Here is a 20,418-nt window from a genome sequence, read left to right on the forward strand (position 1 = left end):
AATGCCTTCCATCTATCACAACATGATCGATTTGGTTTATCGTTTTTCGATCTGGAGACAGCCATGTAGCTTGGTGGATCTTCTTATGCTGGAACCTAGTAATACATATTATCATGTTTCGGGTCCCGGGGAAGTCGATAGGCCTCAACCCGTTATCGGACGTTTCGTCGTGGAGGCTGAAGTTTCCGACAGTGGCTCCAAAGATCCCTTCCTTGGCCACCTTGGCATTGAAATCGCCAGGCACGATTTTTATATCGTGCCGGGGGCAGCGCTTATATGTACGCTCCAAGCGCTCATAGAAGAGATCCTTGGACGCCTCTACCTTCTCTTCCGTCGGAGCATGGGCGCAGATGAGAAGAATCTCGATTTGATGCGGATTGTGGCTAGACGTTCGTCTACCGAGGTGAACGCCAGTACTCGGCGGCGGAGTCCCTCCCACCACAATTCCCAGACTGAATTTGTGCTCCTTTACGTGGCAACTATAGTAGACGTCGCAAGGCTCCACGCTTACCTTGTCTTGCCCCGTCCATCGCATTTCATGGATGGCGGTGATGTCAGTCTTAGTTTTCCCCAGGAGATCAACCAGCCGGGAAGAGGCACCTTCCCCATTAAGGGTCCGGATATTCCAGGTGCATACCCTCAAATCATAGTCCTTAATACGTTTGCTGGGTCGTCATCAAAAAAAGGGGGTCTCATCCGAGCCTACTTTTTGTTTTTCATTGGGCGCGGTTTTAACGTGGCGGGACACAAACCCAGCGCACGCGAAGTTTTACGCCTTCTGATTGCTACTCAGAGGATACGTGGATATAAATATCCGGACTTTGTGAGCTGCGATTTGAACCGTACGCACAAGAATCACTTGTGGCTACTTCCAGGTGAATGGCAGTGAAAAGCTTTCCACTTCTGAGCACGGAACCATCCACAGAGGGCTAATGTAGATAAATGAATTGTTTGCATTTAAATTTTCAAATAAGCGTACGTCATATATTGATTTCACTTTGTTTGTTACATTGTGGTTCATTCGTTTGTTTGTTTGATTATAATTTTTGACATTATAGCCCTTAAAAGAGAGCCGCACTAAGTTGCCAATCACATCTTATTTAATATTTACAAACTAAAGGCCTGCAAATGTTGAACTATAAGACATAGCGACATGCGTCACATCATGCAAGTGCCAGTTCATATTATGTTTCTCATATGTGTTTCACAATAACATATGAAGATACTGGCGAATAATTGAAATCAAATCATGCATCAAATCTATGCATGTCAACACTAGCAACACATGCGACATAGTCAGCATTATTAGTTACATTTTATATACGGGAAGAGATTTTGTAAATTTTTTAAGCACATAATAGGTAAATGCATTAAAGAATTGTCTAATTAAAAACCTGTATATATTTTCATCCAAGGCAGGATCAAGCAGTATTAAAAATATGCTACAGAAGCAAAACAGCGAACAACAGCTTAGCTAAGTAGCAACGACATGCTAAAACAGTATGTTTGAGATGGAATGACATGGCATAACACCTTGTTTGAGTTGACATGACGTAGCAATGCATGAAATCTTTGAAAAAGACATTTTTACAGAAAATGTTGATTTTTTTTTACAAACCCAAAAACAAATGTACTGTCCCAAAAAACAAGTCGTTTTTTTCTATCGCATACCCCCCCTCCCCCCATTTAATTGGTTTTATCTTAAAAACTATCCAAATAAAATTTTATGCTATTCGGACCACGGCAACCCGTGCCGACTTGCCGTCGAAGTTATCAAATAATCTTTGTGCAGTTCGCGTGTTTTGTTAACTTTTTAATTTTACTTCTATATAACGCGGTATACTTTGTGTTTTTGGTTTTTTACTAGATAGTCAGGACTTCTTCCAAAGGACTATAAATTATAATATATTTCAAAAAGTTTACGTAAAATATGGATATATGGGTATCAATTAAAAGAAAAAATCAAAGCAAGATTAATTATAACCTTTGTTTTCAATTATCCTTTTGGAACATGTCAAAAATGCCCTTTAAAAATTGTATCCTTCAAGTTTTATAACTTTGAAATATTTTTGAAGAATCTTGGTTTAATTTAAATCCTATAAATGTTTATAAGGATATTTAAGGATAAAAATTGCAAAGTATATTTCCTTTAATTAATTTTTTCAATTTCCTTGGGAGAAATCCTGTCGTCCTATTAAATATTTAAAGATTCAGATTTACTAGAAATGCGTTCAAATATGGGAAATATATCGAATCTTTCGCATTTCCAAAGTTTTCATGGACGATTAATTCAAGTTATTAACTAAAACTTCAACTAAAAGTCGGCACGGGTTATCGTTATCCTACGGCCATAAAACTTCATAGCACAAATACAGAGGATATGCATATCAAAATTTCCAAAGAAATTTTTGTCCATATATTTTTGGGACAGTCTCATCTCACATACATATTCAGCGCGTGGCGAAGGGTCGCAAATACGAGGCTGGTTAGTATGTATATATTTCCATTATTTCTATCTCTAAAGCCATGTAAGTTAATAGTAGAAATATATTTTTAAACAAGCTTTCTAAGTATGAACCAAGTCGGACCATAAATACGGGTTTTCCAAATATCTCGACTTCTGCGCCACCTATCGGCAAAGTGCAGTTATTACTTTTCATATAAGCACATATATGTTTTAAATATGAACCAAATCGGCCCATAAATACGGGTTTTCCAAATGCCCCGACTCCTGCGCCACCTAAAGAATCATTTCATCTTTCATATTGCATTTTCATCGGGTTGTAAGCTTAGCTCTTCGGAAGTTGGTGAAATATTGATTGCAAAGTTCCAGGACATACACACGTACAATAAAAGCTTGTAATAAATTTTGTTTACTTTTTCTTGCACATATATGACGTCGAAGACTACATTACCCCAGAGTGGTCGCGGTATCAGCATTTTTCAGGCGGGCAAAACAAATCGTAATACATATTTTTTTATAATGCATTTGCGGAGGTCATAAGTGTTTTAAAATTATAAAAATTTTAAAAATATTTATTTTTAGTTTATGTTTGAATCTTCCCCAATGAAATAATTTCAAATTAGATTGACTATCAATTGCAGACAAAAACTTTTTAAATATGGGCGGCGAAATGGTCCCGACCCGTCGCTCACACTTTACGCAAGGTCGCGACTACTGTAGGGTCAATCAGCAAGGTTCTATAAAAATTTTACTTTTTAATACACATTTAGAAAGAAATAAGTATATATAGTAATAATACCTATGTATATGTATGTATGTATGTAAATAATGTGTACTTAAACAGATATGCGGCATGAAACGAATATAAAGTATTTTTCCATTCCTTTTTAGTTACACAGCAAACGTTATAATTCACAAGTGTTCGAGATCATCAGTTCCAGATATTGAATATTGTGTTGCATTGTAAAGTTTTCCATTGTTAACGTATAACGTACTTCCATCAACATGACAAATACAAACGAAAACTCTAGCGAAAATGAAAAATTGAGTCACGTTGAATTTTTGGATCTAATACCGCATCTATCACTTCAGGACTTGCTTTCAACTGAGTACAAAGTGGATAATAAATGGAATCTATTAATACAATTAAGGGATGCAAGCAAAAAAATATATCAATGCGCTGTGTGCAATGTTGTACAGTCTGGTGTTAAAAATTTATTTGCGCATGTGGATGGGAAAAAACATAAACTTAAAATGAGCTCGATAAAACAACTCTATCAGGCGAAATACACATACGGAAAAAATGTTAATGAACTTTTGTTCGGCTCAAAAACTAAAAGTCCTCCAACGAAATCTCAGCAGAGTGTGAATACTAAATCGTATCAAAATACATCTAACAATGAAAATTTTGTCAAAAATGCATTTTTTAACTTACCCGATAAAGCAAAATCGACTCTACCAAAACTGGACGAAGGCATAAAAGATAACGCGGTAGAAATATTCGATGACATAAATATACAGACGTCGGAATACCAAGCGGAAGAGACATTAGCTAAAAGGCAATTTAGCAAATCGCTGCAGAATGTTTTAGATGATCCAGTACCAATAGAGTCCAAAGAAACGCAAGATAAATCAGAAAAATGTGATGTTTCGTCAACAGTTATGGTGATTAACGATTATAAAGAAGATTGCTATTTTGTCGAAGAAGACAAATGTAATTATAGAGTAGAAAGTTTAGATAATATCGAGCCAGCAGCAAAAAAAGCTAAAATGGTGGTAAATCCCGCAGCACTGAGCAAAAAAAAAGGGGATGCAATTATAGAAGCATTAGGCCATGATGATAAAAAACCTAAATATCAATCAAATATCACAATAATACCTACAAAAATTAAACGTAGCGAAAGTTTATTTAATGAATCAGAACATGGCAGTCAACAATTATTTACAACGAAAAGGTTTACCTGTAATCCACTTGATGATGCCGTGCATGGCTTGGTAGGCGTAGAATATGTTGTGAAAATTTTAAAGGGATCTAATGGTAACCAGCCCAAGTACGAATGTGGACTGTGTGAAGTACTAAGTGATGATATGGGCATGCAAAATCATTTAATTGGTTACAATCACCGCCTTAAGTTTTGTGAAAAACACTTCCCAACAGCAATTCGTCAATATCGGCAGTATATACGCAATGTCAAACCTAATGAAGTCTTCAAAGTTATGACACCTATATTAAAAAGGTTAGCGATTGCTATTGAACAACATCATGGTCGTGATTTACCATATGAATGCATTGAAAATGAATTCAACATGAACCGTCATGAGATACTATCTAAAGTGTTTTCATGCCGTCATGCATCTGAACAGTACGGACCAACTTTTACGCATATAATTGATTCAAAAGAGGTCGATAAGTTAATCGAAGAGATTGATAAATACCAGCCTATCGCTATATCACCTAAAACTATAGCATTTGATTTAGGCGCAAGGCCAACTCCAAGTAAAACTCAATACACTATCAACAGAAAACAACAATCTTATTCAACTAATACTAATAGATTGGAGGCACAATCGTTCAATTCCTCGTTGCATCATTACAATACGGAAATTCTTCCTCTAGACAATGAAACTCATAAACTAATGGTAGAAAAATTTCTGAAAAATAATTGTAAACAAGGGCATCGTTCATCGAAGCCAGCTAACGAACTGCGGCCCACTCAAACTCTCTCACGGTCTATTTCACCAATTGGTAAATTGAATTCAAAGCGTAAATCGCTTTCTCCATTGCGTAAGAATGATGTATGGCAGGCATATCGTCACTTAGTTGATCAGAAAATTAGGGACTTAAATGAAGTTTTTCAAATCTATCGAACTGATCCCGAAACACATCCCGCTTATGATCGAGAATGGCAGATGTTTTGGAAGCGACGTAAGAACGAATTAATCGAAGCAGGACTAGATCATCGCGCATATAATTATCAACCAGAATGGGTAAGGTTTTTTAACATTCGAATCGAAGAGTTGTATAATCAATCTGTGGAAAATATAAAAATTGATGCTCGAGAAAGACTATATTTGCCAATGAGTAATGAAAGTACGTTACATGAGAAATATCATGTCCATGTTAACTATAGTGAAAAAGAAAAAACTACATTAAGTGCTAAGTCTTTGAATGAAAAATGGCCGAGACCAGACTTAAAAGATACTTCTAATGAGTATTTTAAAAAACCGCAAGTAGTTTCTGTGCTGCGATTACTAACAGCTTTAGAAGACTATTTGGGTAGTTTAGGTCCAAAAATTGTAGATCTCTTATCTAAAGCACTTCAAGTAGAGAAGAATAATCCGTGTGGATTGGATATTATAATACTGACCGAAGAAAATTGTAGTTTATTAGAAACTGCTATGGAGAAGTTTAAAGGACTAATTATTGCTAATATTTTTGAGGACGTTAAACATCAGGCTTTAAGGAAAGCTATTGACGAAGTAGAGTGTTTACTGTCCCAAACTAAAAGAATTAAAAGACTTCAATCCACTTCGAATTGCGCAGAAACGCCGAAACAAAAAAGTGACTTATCAAAGGAAAATCAGTTGTTAACTAATATACTAGCACAAGTAGACAAAAAAGAGTTAGCACTGAAATTGGCTGGGTTGCTTGCAGCTCAGGGAAAAACAGACATCGATCCTGTACAGCTTCAAAAAATTATATCAGTTTACATGCTTATTGAACAAAAAAAACAAGAAACTTTAACTACATCAGAAGGTAAATCAACCGATTTGCGGAGCCAAAGTAATCTGCGTGATCATCCGCTAGAAAATAATAAACAATTTCCTGAGCCACAATTTTCGTCATATGGAAACCCGCGTACTGACCGTAATTTTAGTGGAAACCTTAGCAATGCAACATTTTATAGCAACGAAAGTTCAAATAGGAACAGAAATCCGGCGTTTTCAAATAATTACCAACATAGAGATAGCAGTTTAAATTTCGGATATCAACAATCAATTGCGCGACCACAAGAGGAGCGAATGAATAATTTGTTTGATTGGAGCACATCTACTTTCCATTCCTCTCAAGGACAAACTATGAGAAACATCGAATGGAGTGGAAATAACTGGAATTGGAGAAAATGCTAGAGCAGTTAAAATGCTTTTCTGTAAATTAATAGTTCTGTTAAAATCCAAGACTTCTACATACTTATAATATGTAGTCTGTTTTTCATAGTAACAATCGTGGTTAAATTACCCATACTTTATGGCTAAAATGTTGTACCAAAATTCATTAAAAAGAAAGTAAAATATAATTGAAATGTTTTTTTTTTTAAAGAAAACAATATAAAAAAATAGCTACATATATATATATATATATATATATATATGTATACTTATTTATGTAATTTAGTTCAGTCAAATGAAAAACAATTCTTATTAGTTGAAGTGATTATATAGTAAATTGCGGATTGTTCCGATAGGAAGCGACAGGTCCAGCTCGGAAATTTGATTTATTTCCGTTTATGTTCTTGATAAGGGCCCATTTTTAACATACTTAGATTTCGAAAATCTTACATAGAACAGTTGAGCTCGTCGCATGCTGCGTAAAGGAACATTAAAATACAGTCTTCCAATTGACTGCCCTTCCGTTTTATGCTGTATTTCCACTAGTCATTAAAATGACACAAATTAGAGACATTTAAAAAATGCCATGTGGAAATGAATTAAATGACTATTTTTGATGTGTTGTTGTTGTTGTTGTTGTAGCACCATACAAATTCCCCAAAGTCTTTGGGGAGTGTTGCTGGAGTGACAGTCCTTGGCCAGATATAAATCTGGGTCGTCCCGGTTACGTAGACCCGACTGTCGGGGGAACGATTGATGTGTATACATCTTTGGTTTCGGTAGGGGTAAAATTTGCGAAGCTGTAACGCATAGCCCAGCAGAAAATTTCGAATGTGTATTGCAGCAGAAAATTGTTAATTTCATTAGAAGCGCCCTGTGTTTACTTGCTATTGCTAATGGTTGCATACATTTAGGCTTATGAAGAGTAGAGGAAATGCGGTACAATTTACTATTACCTCCGATTATGCTAACTCCGCGCATGCATGCGGCTGAGTACCTATTTGTATACATACTTGGCGGAGTGCAATAAGGCCCTCGGAAATAACGCCCATGGGCTTTACTTCCAAAAAAAAAGAAATAAAGCCCGCGGACGTTATTGCCTTTTGCGGCGGGCATTATTTCCCTGTCGATATGGCAATAACGCCCGAGGGCTTCATTTCCTAAAAAATTAAATTAATCTTAAAAAATGAAATAAATCTTTATTGTGGCTCTTGTCTCCATTTTAGAATATGTACATCCAAAACTCCCTGTTCTAAATAAAAACTATCTAATATAATAACATTGAACTAAATATTTGTTTTTCTTTATTAAACGAAGAAATTGAAATTAACAAATTTATTTAATTACACAGGCCTACAAAATTTAAAAAAAGTTCAGACCCTGGGACTAGCTTACACTTTTCTAAAGGTTTTCGTTGCGCTAAATCCAAAATCACTTCTGCTCTATTGGCTTAGGTTTTCGCGATATTTGAGCCTAAACATACGGACAACCCGATTTTTTGCTATATTCTTCATGTATTTTCATCAAGAATAGTTCGTTTTTTTTTTCAAAATTGAATAAATCTTTTGAAAGCAAAATATTTCCCCTTGATAATGCTGTTTAACTCAACGAGATATCTTGTTTTAAACCTGAGATATTGTGCATTGAAATTTATGAGTTTTGCGACATTACTTTGCACAAATGCTTGAAAGATACAACACGAAAAGAAGCAGATTTGTGGTATACGTTTAGGCGTCTTGATTTACGTAATGAATGTATGTGTATATGTGCGCGTACATAGCGAAAACTTATTTCATTTAAGAATTTAACGAAGAAATTAATACATGAGAAATTCTCTAGGAATTTCATTTGATATTATACATATAATATACATGATATATGACATGATATATAATATACTTAATAATATACACATACATTCAATATGTAAATAATGACGCCTAAACGTATACAACAAATCTGTTTCTTTTCGAGTTGTATCTTTCAAGCATTTGTACAAAGAAGTAATGTCGCAAAACTCATAAGCTTCAATGGACATTATCTCAGGTTTAAAATAAGATATCTGGTTGAGTTAAACAGCATTATCAAGGGGAAATATTTTACTTTCAAATGATTTATTAAATTTTCTAAAAAAAAACGAACTATTCTTGAAGAAAATACATGGCGAATATAGCAAAAAGTCGGGGTTTTTGCAACATCATCGTACATTCATATAGAGCATTTAAATAATGTAAGTATATAAACAAATAAATTTTCCGGCGTAATGGCAAGGGGGGAGAAGGGAGCCTGTTGGCGCTCAACCGCGGCGGTCCGCGTTGGCAACATCACGCGACGCGATGCGGCGCGGTGTGCGTGCCGCGGCCGTCCCCGTTTGCCCGCCAACACTAAAAAACCTAAGACGCTGAGAAAAAATATGTGCATCGGATTGAACGCTAAAAACAGTAACAATTCACCTTTTTTCCAATAATTTGCTTATCAGTTATTGGCAAAAATACCGTTCGATTTTATGCGTATACTGCAGAAGAGAATTTAACGCAGAACTACACTGTATGCAAAAATAGAGAGCAATTCGTTTAAAATACTTTCCATTTTATGCAAATGTATGCCTGTGTACATAATTGGAATGTTTCAGTAAAACAAAACCAGAGAAAATACTTCTCACGGGTTTTATTTCGTTTTTTATGAATAAATCAAGCGGGCGTTATTTCCTTTTCTTTGGGAAATAAAGCCCGTGGCCATTATTGCTCTTTCGCAAAGGAAATAAATCCCGCGGGCCTTATTGCCTTTTATTGGTGGGCGTTATTTCCATTCCGAAGGAAATAAAGCCAATGGGCGTTCTTTCCGCGGGCCTTATTGCACTCCTCCTACATACTTTAGTTTGTGGTACATAGATATGTATGAACTCATTTAATTTAAAAAAAATACTGAAATCACTTTAACTGGGACCGTTGATAACTGATGAACACACATGAATATATATATGTATATCTGTGTTCGTATGGAAAGGCTGGCTTTAATATAATGCGGCATTCGCAGCACACGATTTCGAATGGCTCACTGGCGCCGAGCCGTTGAAAAACTTTTGGCAAATAAACGTGCATAAATAGTTCCGACACTACCAAGTCAATATTCTGATAAAGTCTCATCAAAAATTTGTTTGAAGTTTAAAGAATGAAGGGAACGCCGCATTATACTAAAGCCAGCTTGCCGACATAAGCTACTGTTCTATACGAACACATATATATACATATGTATGGATGATATAATAGCTCTGATCTAATACTTTTCGTGTAAAATCCCGTAAAAATGTCAAATAGCAAAATCATTTTCTGAAGTGAGAGTAAAAAGTGAGTAACAGCAAAAAGTACGGGAACAAAAAAGCATCGGGTAAAGTCTTGAAACTTCATTCTCTTCACAACTCTCAAAAAATCGCTCATTTACGTGATTTTGGAGTACGGGATCGTTTTTCCTTTAACTTCCTGCAAGTTCGTGTAAAAAGCTGTAAGTTCATTGAGTACTGGATCAGAGCTAATACAAGATTGCACAAAGAGAAGAAGACGAGAGTAAGAGGAAATGGCCGAACAAAGGAATTTAGCTCCCCATTTTGCAAAGCAAAGATGGTATGCTATATGTATTTATTCATGACTTTGACGTAAAAATAGCGACAGATGAAGCATAACCGCAGATCATATTCCTAAAAGAAAAACTAAATTTAAGAATATATACAAATAAAAATGCTCAAACTACAAGCTCAAAAACGGTAATTGATGCGGTGTTTTCAAGATATTTTAACGCCCTTGATTCACAAGTATATACAAGAATCATATTTTATCAATCATACCGATATTTTCATGTGTTAAAAGAATTAAAAATGAAAATTAGTAGTTCACTTGCAAAGTGCGCTATGTAAATTTTTTTCGATTTTTAGGTTTTGGTGGTTAACGCCCCAATATTTAAAGTGCAAAATCCTTATATTTTCTAAAAAAAAAATAACATCAAATGTTAGCTACTCTAGCAAAAGTCGCTATAATACTTAGGGCCGTTTTCACCATCTCTGGTTAACACTAATCCCCAGTTAAACATTGTTACCGACGTTACCGACCCAATGTTATATGAATGGAGTCACTACCGTCGGTAACGATGTTTAACTGGGGGTTAGTTTTAACCAGAAATGGTGAAAATCGCCCTTACTGTATGTATATATACACTTTCAAAAGTCACTATAATATTTATTGTACGTATTTATACAAATTCAAAAGTCTCCATCTTCTGATGAACTTAGAAAACTGCAAGAAAACGTGGTAGTTTCGGTGCCTAGTGGAAGACGTCTTAAAAAAGAAGCAGAACATCCTTCATGGAAGAGAGAATGCGAAAAGCTTAAAAAAGCTGGCTATGTAAAACTTACTGTTTCAAAACTCGCTATATTTAATTTCTATATATAAAATTTGCAAAACTACCACACTGCGATTTTGATTTTTAATGTTATTAGGCTCTTATTTATCCAAATTTTCAGATAATAAAAATAAATATACAATTTAGATGTTATTTGTTGTTGTAGACGGTTTTTTTTTTAAATTTATGGCTTACTATTATAAAATCACATAACGCTGTTTGCAAGTGGACTACTCAAATGAATAAAAAAAATTTAAATCAGCAAAATGAATAAAATTATTTATATGTATGTAACTGATTCGCCTAATAGGTTTACATATAAAAATATTATCCTCATTTTCGAGCTTAACTCCCTAATCTGTAATGCGAAAAAGAGATTGGTCATACAAAATTATAATTATAAAATAATCTCAGACTAAATCGATAACTTTTTGGTGTCCAACCCAGTTTTATGTATGTAACAGTAAACAAAAATTGATGCTAGCAAGGAAAAGAGGTTTGTAAAGGTAGTTTTAATAAAATATTAAGTTAAAATATATTTAAATATCATAATATTTGTAGCAGAAAAAAGTGACCACGGTGGCACAGAGAAGAAGCTTAACTTTTCCTCGAGTTGTGAGAATAACAAGCACAACCAATTTGACAGCTAACGAGCTTTGATTGAGAATATTTTTATATGTAAACGTACTTTTACGCTTTGCCGTTCGCATATGTTTACACATCAAATTTCATGAGTACCTAGCATGATAAAAATATAGTAAGGTAGAACCGCTGAGAGGCACCTTTGAAATTATTGAAGTTTCCAAGCAATTTAATTTTTAAATTTACTCACAAACTCACACACACATTTTCATTTTCAATCTCAACAACAACAATTTCGAACAATTTAAATTTTTCATTGTCAGTTTTATATAATTTTAAAATGCTGGCAAACTTAAAAAAAAATCATGGCTGACAAATAGAGGGAACGGTTCTACCTTGCTGTGTTTTTCTCATAATACCTAGTACTCACGCCTTTTTTAACGTAATGACAAACATATTTTTTAATGTTCAAGTTTGTCGTTAAAATGTTTGCCATTTAATACCTAGTGGAAACCCAGCATAAGACGGAAGGGCAGATCGGCAGATAATTTTTGTATGTAATGATTTTAGATGCAGAAGCTGGCAAAGCGCCTCTTTTGAGGGTATAGGGCCCCTAATGCCTGGGATATAATGGAAGTAACGGAACGGAATGAACTGTCAATTATCTATTGTATGAATTTTGTATTGGGTAATGAATGCAAAAAGTTTTTTGAAATCTCTCTAAGCGGCTTATATGACAGGACTGATACGGTCTTCAAATAAATGAGGCATATTCTAGCCCATATCTTACTAAGGTGATGTATGGGTCGTTTATGGGTAGCAACACAACCACGGTTCGGTTGCCAGCTGGCAATTTGAAAATTTGAATTACGAATTGCAAATATCGATATCGATACAATTACAAGCTGTGCTAGTAAAGTGAAATTATTAAAACACGGAATTTTATATAAAAGTCTGCAATAATACTAAGTGCAGCAAAATTATTTATTTAAGAGGGTGAGAAGTGCATGAATGCGGCCTTAATCAGGCGACATTTAAAGGATAATTCCGATCCTGTAGAGGAGAGGTGGGCAGCCTCGGCAGAGCAATTTTGTAGTGCAATTGATGTCACTGTGTGCGTGCGAACAAGTCGTGCAGTTGAATGAAGCTTTCGCTGCTTTCTCAAGCAGAGCGTGCATGTATAAGCGAATATGACGCGCAGTCGCCCGCCGGGCAGACGCTGCTCAGCTGTGCTCTAGAGCTGCCGCCTGAACTGTAAGTAAAAGGAAATGCTTTCAAGGTTTTTATTCTATTATCTTTTTGTGCTCAGATTCAAAGCATATTCTAGACTTCCAAAAGCTGTAGTTTATGTGTAGTTCAACTTAGTAGCTCCGCTCCTAAAAACTTGCGCACCTATTCGATTTTTCGCAGAAGGAAGTCCCACAGTAATGACTTAAATGTGGGAAATTTGCTATGTCGGTAGTTTTAAAAGAAGTGATTCAGTTGATAAAACAAAGAATTTGTAATTAAGTAGTGCTCGCTTTTGTTTCACCAAAAGCGCGTACATCACGAGAACTAAAATTTCAAATTGTTTTGTTGCTATTTTCACGATATTCTGTAAAAGTAAAACACATTAATAACAAATCGGAGGAGGAGCTCGGCTAAACGTATGTAAGTATGTGTAAGCGCCAATCTGTAAATTTTTATTACAAAGATGTAAGTCGATGTGGAGAAGATATTAGTGGTGTTTTTTTGAACAGGTAAATTTTCCTTTTGCATATTACGTATATCTACTGTTCATAACACACATATGTATGAACTCACTTGTTGCAACTGGTTTTGATATTCGTAGATGGTTGTAGGCATAGGTTTAGTAGTCTATTTTGATAAAAAAGCAAGGCGAAAATTTAAAAAAATACTGAAACAAGATATTAGTGGTTTTTTTTTAAACAGATAAATTTTCCTTTTGCATATTACGTATATCTACTGTTCATAACACGCATATGTATGAACTCACTTGTTGCAACTGGTTTTGATATACGTAGATGGTTGTAGGCATAGGTTTAGTAGTCTATTTTGATAAAAAAGCAAGGCGAAAATTTAAAAAAATACTGAAATCATTTTAACTGGGACCGTTGATAACTGATGAACATACATGAATATATGTATGCATAATATGCATATGTATGGATAATATAATAGCTCTGATCCAACACTTTTCGGGTAAAATCCTGGAAAAAGGTCAAATAGCGAAAACACTCTCTGAAGTGAGAGTAAAAAGTGAGTAACAAAAAAAAAAAAGCATCGGGTAAAATCTTGCAACTTCAATCTCTACACAACTCTCCAAAAATGGCTCTCATTTACATTAACCACAGATTATATTCCGAAAAGAAAAAATAAATTTAGGAATATATACAAATAGAAATGCTTAAACTATAGCTCAAAAACAGTAACTGATGCGGTGTTTTCAAGATATTTTAACGTCCTTGAGTCACAAGTATATACAAGTATCATATTTTATCAATCGTACCGATAATTTCATGTATTAACAAGTAAGAAAGTCTAAGTTCGGGCGGAGCCGAACATTAAATACCCGGCGCAAGTATTAAATATATGATTTTCACCTTTCCGAAACCTACCGCTAGATGGTAAGCGGGGGTGTATCAATTTTGAGTAAATTAGCGTCCTTAAAGTTCGAAATATTGCAGTTTCAAGCATTTTTGAAATTTACCGTTATATGAAAAGCGGCCGTAATTTTAGTTCGATTTCAATAATTTTTAAAGTTTTGCTTTTATGTGGCAAGCACAATAACCATACCGAGTTTGGTACAAATTGCTAGAACGGTTAGCGAGATACATATATGTGATCACAAGTGGGCGGTGCCACGCCCATTTTCCAAAATTTTATCATAAGCATATTTCTTGGTAAATAATTGTTGCAACCACCAATTTTGAATAAATTAGCTTTAATATTTACTGATTTATCGAAGATTTTGTATTTCTCGAAATTACCGTTATATGGGATGTGGGCGTGGTTATTGTCCGATTTTAAAAATTTTCAGCCATTTGGTATGCTGTACCAGGACCAACACTGTGCCAAGTCTGGAAGAAATCGGTGGAGAGGTTGCCAAGATATACACATGTAACCATAAGTGGGCGTGGCTGCGCCCATTTTTCAAAAATTTATAATATTCTTATTTTTCGTCTAAAAATTATTGTAAATATCAATTTTGAGTGAATAATTTTCAGTAGTTACTAAAATATCGTAGTTTTCGTATTTCTGAAAATTACCGTTATATGGGAGGTAGGCGTGGTTATTGTCCCATTTTCAATACCATCCGTCCTACGCCCAAAAGAAGTTCACGTACCAAGTTTCGTTAAGATATCTCAATTTTTACTCGAGTTAACGTGTGCACAGACGGACGGACGGACAGACAGTCACCGCTTAATCGATTTCTCTTTTCATTCTGATCATTTATGTATACATTTGTCTATATCTATCTCGATTCGTTTTGCCTGTTACAAACAACCGTTATGTGAACAAAGTTATAATACCCTTGTGCACAAGTGCGCTCGGGTATAAAAAGAATTAAAAATGAAAATGAATAAAAAAATTAAATCAGCCAAATGGATGAAATTAAGTGAATTAATTTCTAATCTAAGCTACATTTGTATGTATGTAACTGAATCGCCTAATATTTAATAGCTTTACATATAAAAAGATTATACACATTTTCGAGCTTAACTCCCTAATCTGTATTTAGAACAAGAGAATAGCCTTACAAAATTATAATTATAAACTTATCCCAGATTAAACCGAATACTTTTTGGTGTCAAACCTAGTTTTATCGATTATACTTGCGAAGAAGAGGAGGAATATCAAATGTAAAAGTAAACAAAAATTGGCGCTAGTAGGGAAAAGAGGTAGCGATGCAAGTCAAAAAAATACACCGATGTTTTTTTCCATTCGATGCATCGAAATATAGCATCGATTCATATCGATATATCGTATAAAACCATCGATATTTTCGATGCATCGAATGAAAATATCAACAGTTTCGATAAATGGTTAAGTATTAACTCACAGTGAAATGTATTTAATGATTTAAATAGTTACAGATCCCAGATTTTTTGGTCTTTTGATAAGCTTTCGAAAAGAGTTTTCGGAAGGTACTGAAGTGGCGACCATAAGCATAGTGAAATGATATAAAGTGTGCCAGATAACGATTCTATTTCGGAACACTTATTTGGTAATTTATTATCATTTTTTTTTTCATTTGACTTTTATGTTAATCCTTTTCAGTGAGAACTTATGAGGTTTTTATGATTTGAGAAAAAAAATTAAAAAAAAACCTCAAGAAATTCTTGCCGCTTGTGCAAAAGCACACAACGTTGCAGTACTGATTTTTTCAGTCCCTCAGGATGAGGACCTAAGCCGAAATCGGGCTGAGGTGTGCAACAAAACCAAAGGTCAATGCAAGAATTGAAAAAAAAACGGAAATGACAAACCCAATTTTTGCTTTGAAGTAAGCGTACATTTCTTTTATATTACTTCACTATGTTTATAAGATATGTGAAACAATTTTGGAATTCGCTGTTTAAAATCTGCCTAAATTTCCAAAGGATTTTAGAGTGTCAATATCATATCAATTAATATCATTTTGTGGAGGGTTGTTTGGCGATAAACGTTTCTACTAATAAATTAGCAACACGCACGTCCATCGCATTTACAGCAATAATAGGAAATGTTTCTTGAATATTTGGTAGTGTGAAAAAACTGCAGTGGGAAAGTGGGCGTATGTGCATATAAACCAAATACAAACTTTTTGCATAATATTAATAGAATGTATATTCTAATAGTGTTTAAATGGTGAAATTTCCACATTTAGAATAGTTACTAGAGCGAAGAGTTTGGAAGCATACAAAGTAATTTTAATACGTACAGTGTACATTGCACACAAAAGTAGATGCATCGATATATATATCGGAAGGTTCAAAACATCAGTTTTATTCGATGCATCGAATAGCAAACATCGATGTTTCCGATTGTTTAAGCGACTTATGCATTTCCCACATAAACAAAGAACAGCTAACACACACGCACTTGTATTGCACTCCCGCCCAAAACCAAGTGCAGCGAATAAACACACGCACTTGTGTTGAAAAATAATTCGCTCGTTCTTCATTGGGTATGCATTTTTTATGAACTTCTCAATTGCCGCAGAACAAAACCTACTACACTAGTTAATTGCTGGCACCCCAAATCATGCTCAACACTCCCGCTTGATGCATCACAACTCTTCCGGAGTTGTCTCGCGGGGCTCTGTATGGCTTTCGGCATACAGAGGTGGTACAAGAGCTACCATTGGCCACAGCGCCTACCCAATTTTCTAACTTGAATACATAACCGATGCTCAACACTCCCGCTTGGTGCATCACAACTCTTCCGGAGTTGTCTCACGGGGCTCTGTATGGCTTTCGGCATACAGAGGTGGTAGAGTTGTAAAACTATCGATAGTGCCACCATGGATAGTTTCAATGTTTCAGATACTCGTTGATAGTTTCCAGCAATACTATCGATAGTGTCGAACGCTACCATCGATAGTCAATGTATTGTTAAAAACTGTTCCAAAAACAAAATATTGAAAATACAAAGACACGTAGGGCTGTTTTCTTAAGTAACTTTTAACTTTAAAATTCATTTTTTGTTAAAAGATTGCTTTAACATGTATAGTTCTGTCTAAGTAAAGCATTTTATTAGCGAATTTTATTTATTTATTTACATATCTATTACTGAAGCGTACAATTAAAATAAAATTATTAGCCTAGTAAAGAAGGCTTCTTCTTATGATCTATAACACATGACAACAAAAATGGGGAAAAAATCGTTTTTTTGGCAATATTTTAGAAGCTCTAGCAAAGAAACAAAAGGCGGTATTAGGCTTAAATCAAAGCTAGAAGTCTCGACTACTATCCCTGAAAATACTATCCCTACTCCTTGAGCTGATGGTCACTTATAGTCATTTATTGAACAGCATAACCTGATTTTGTGCGAAGTTTGAGTATCCACCGCAATTAAACAAAAGGGGATCGAGCCTTCCACTTGGGCTGAAATTAAGGCTTGAACTTTCGACTACAATCGCTTAAAATACCATCCCTGAACCTTAATCCTAAGGTTTATTTATTTAACAGCAAAAACTGATTTTGGCAAAACTTATTTATTTTTATACCCGAGCGCACTTGTGCACAAGGGTATTATAACTTTGTTCACATAACGGTTGTTTGTAACTGGCAAAACGACTCGAGATAGATATAGACAAATGTATACATAAATGATCAGAATGAAAAGAGAAATCGATTAAGCGGTGACTGTCTGTCCCGTCTGTCCGTCCGTCCGTCCGTCCGTCCGTCTGTGCACACGATAACTCGAGTAAAAATTGAGATATCTTAACGAAACCTGGTACGTGGACTTCTTTTGGGCGTAGGACGGATGGTATTGAAAATGGGCGAAATCGGACAATAACCACGCCTACATCCCATATAATGGTAATTTTCAGAAATACGAAAACTGCGATATTTTAGTAACTACTAAAGATAATTCACTCAAAATTGATATTTACAATGAGTTTTAGACGAAAAATAAGAATATTAAAACATTTTGGCAAATGGGCTTAGCCACGCCCACTTATGGTTACATGTGTATATCTTGGTAACCGCTGCACCAATTTCTTCCAAACTTGGCACAGTTGTTGGCCCTGGTACAGCATACCAAATGGCCGACAATTTTTAAAATCGGACGATAAGCACGCCCACATCCCATATAACGGTAATTTAGAAAAATACGAAATCCTCGATAAATCAGTAAATATTAAAGCAAACTTTTTCAAAATTGATGGTTGCAACAATTCTTAACAAAGAAATATGTTTGTGATAAAATTTTGGAAAAAGGGCGTGGCACCGCCCACTTATGATCACATATTTGTATCTCGGTAACCGTTCTACCAATTTGTACCAAACTCGGTACGGTTATTGTGCTTGCCACATAGAAGCAAAGCGTTGAAAATTGTTGAAATCGGACCAAAATTACGGCCGCTTTTCATATAACGGTAAATTTCAGAAATGCTTGAAATCTCAATATTTCGAAATTTAAGGACGCTAATTTACTTAAAATTTATACACCTCGGCTTATCATGTAGCGGTAGCTTTCGGAAAGGTGGAACTCATATATTTAATACTTGCGCCGGGTATTTAATGTTCGGCTCCGCCCGAACTTAGGCTTTCTTACTTGTTTTCAATAGCACAGTATTTATTCCAGTATTTTTATATTGTTCAACAAATGACTTTTAGTGACCATCAGGTCAAGGTGCAGGGATAGTAGCCGAGAGTTACAGCCTTAATTTAAGCCCCAGTTAAAGGTTCTATCACCTTTTGTTTTTTGTGCTAGACCTTCTAAAATATTGCAAAAAGCGCGATTTTTCGACAATTTGGCCTCGTTTTTCTCAAAATCTGGAGCTGATGGAAACTTTATGCTTACGGACTCGTAATCAGCATAATACCATGTTCTGACCGACATCGAAAACATGTTTTCGTTGCTAAAACTGGTTTTCGACTTAAAACTTGTGTTTTCGTCCATGTAAAATCTGTCAAACGAAAACCAGTTTTCGCTGAAAACTACTTGAAAACTCACGTTCCACTCATTCCAATCGTTGTCTTCACTAGTTTTTTTCGATTATGTATCGAAGTGGAAGTCATATTTTATCATCTTTAATACGCCATTTCGGATTTATTGTTAATTGGCTGGCAAAAGTAAAATAAGAATGAAAGTAAGAGGTTGCTAATGAAAAGAAAATGAGGGAAAAGCATTTTGGTTTTGGTTTTTGTGTGGCAAAACTGTAACCAGAGGATGTAAGAAATGTCAACGAAAACACTAACAGCCGGTGTGAATAGCCTTCAGCCCACAATCCCAAAACACGTTTTCAAAGTGTTTTCGTTGTCGGTCAGAACATGGTATAAAAAAGTCTATCAAAAACATCTTTATCATTTGCCGCAACAAAATCGCTGTTGTCTTGTTTAATTGTTGCTTATTATAAATTTTCAAATAGGATATATTTTGTTTGAATTTCGTAATATAATTTTTTGATTTGTTTACAGCCAAGAAACATACAAACGTCAAACACCGATAAGAGAAATGCTTTACTTCAGGCATAGCCTTATGGTTTGAAGCAACGTTTATATATAAGGGAGCTTTTCAATTAAAGGTAGCTTGAGAAAACGGCCATTAAAGGAGGAATCACAATGAAAGTATCACTTACAATAAAATATTGACAAACTTAAAATACTGACGCGCAGCTAAATGGAGACATTATAAATAAAATCGGGTGTGCTAGAGGTTTTAAACTATCGATGGTCAACTAGTACAGTGGTATCTGGCTGGAGTGAACACCCGATGCTACGAACACCTTGAAAGAGTGAACATGAAAATTTTTCCATTGAGTACTCTATAGAGTGAACAATTTTGAGTCTTTGTAGAGTGAACAAAATTTAAAACCAATTCCTTCCAAATTCAAAACTGTAACGAAAAACTTAATAACAACAAGTAAGAAAGTCTAAGTTCGGGCGGAGCCGAACATTAAATACCCGGCGCAAGTATTTAATACATGACTTTCACCTTTCCGAAAGCTACCGCTACATGGTAAGCCGGGGTGTATCAGTTTTGAGTAAATTAGCGTCCTTAAATTTCGAAATATTGAAGTTTCAAACATTTCTGAAATTTACCGTTATATGAAAAGCGGCCTCAATTTTAGTCCGATTTCAATAATTTTCAACGTTTTGCTTCTATGTGGCAAGCACACTTAAAATACTGAGTTTGGTACAAATCGTAGAACGGTTACC

General features: G+C 35.0%; 1 protein-coding gene across 2 annotated transcripts in view; it reads left to right on the forward strand.

Annotated features, from left to right (window-relative positions):
• The window catches only part of LOC118749537 (uncharacterized protein CG7065), a 50,074-nt gene extending 43,312 nt beyond the window's left edge, over positions 1-6,762 (forward strand). For both annotated transcript variants that reach the window (XM_036484349.1, XM_036484344.1), the window contains exon 2: positions 3,356-6,762. In XM_036484349.1, coding sequence (XP_036340242.1) covers positions 3,470-6,595 — 3,126 coding nt within the window. In that variant the 5' untranslated portion in view covers positions 3,356-3,469 and the 3' untranslated portion in view covers positions 6,596-6,762. The remainder of the gene's footprint in view (positions 1-3,355) is intronic.
• Positions 6,763-20,418: the final 13,656 nt, after the last annotated feature.

The sequence above is a fragment of the Rhagoletis pomonella genome, unplaced genomic scaffold, assembly GCF_013731165.1.
Source record: "Rhagoletis pomonella isolate Grant_MI unplaced genomic scaffold, Rhpom_1.0 Rhpom_scaffold_00001, whole genome shotgun sequence".
Taxonomy (NCBI): domain Eukaryota; kingdom Metazoa; phylum Arthropoda; class Insecta; order Diptera; family Tephritidae; genus Rhagoletis; species Rhagoletis pomonella.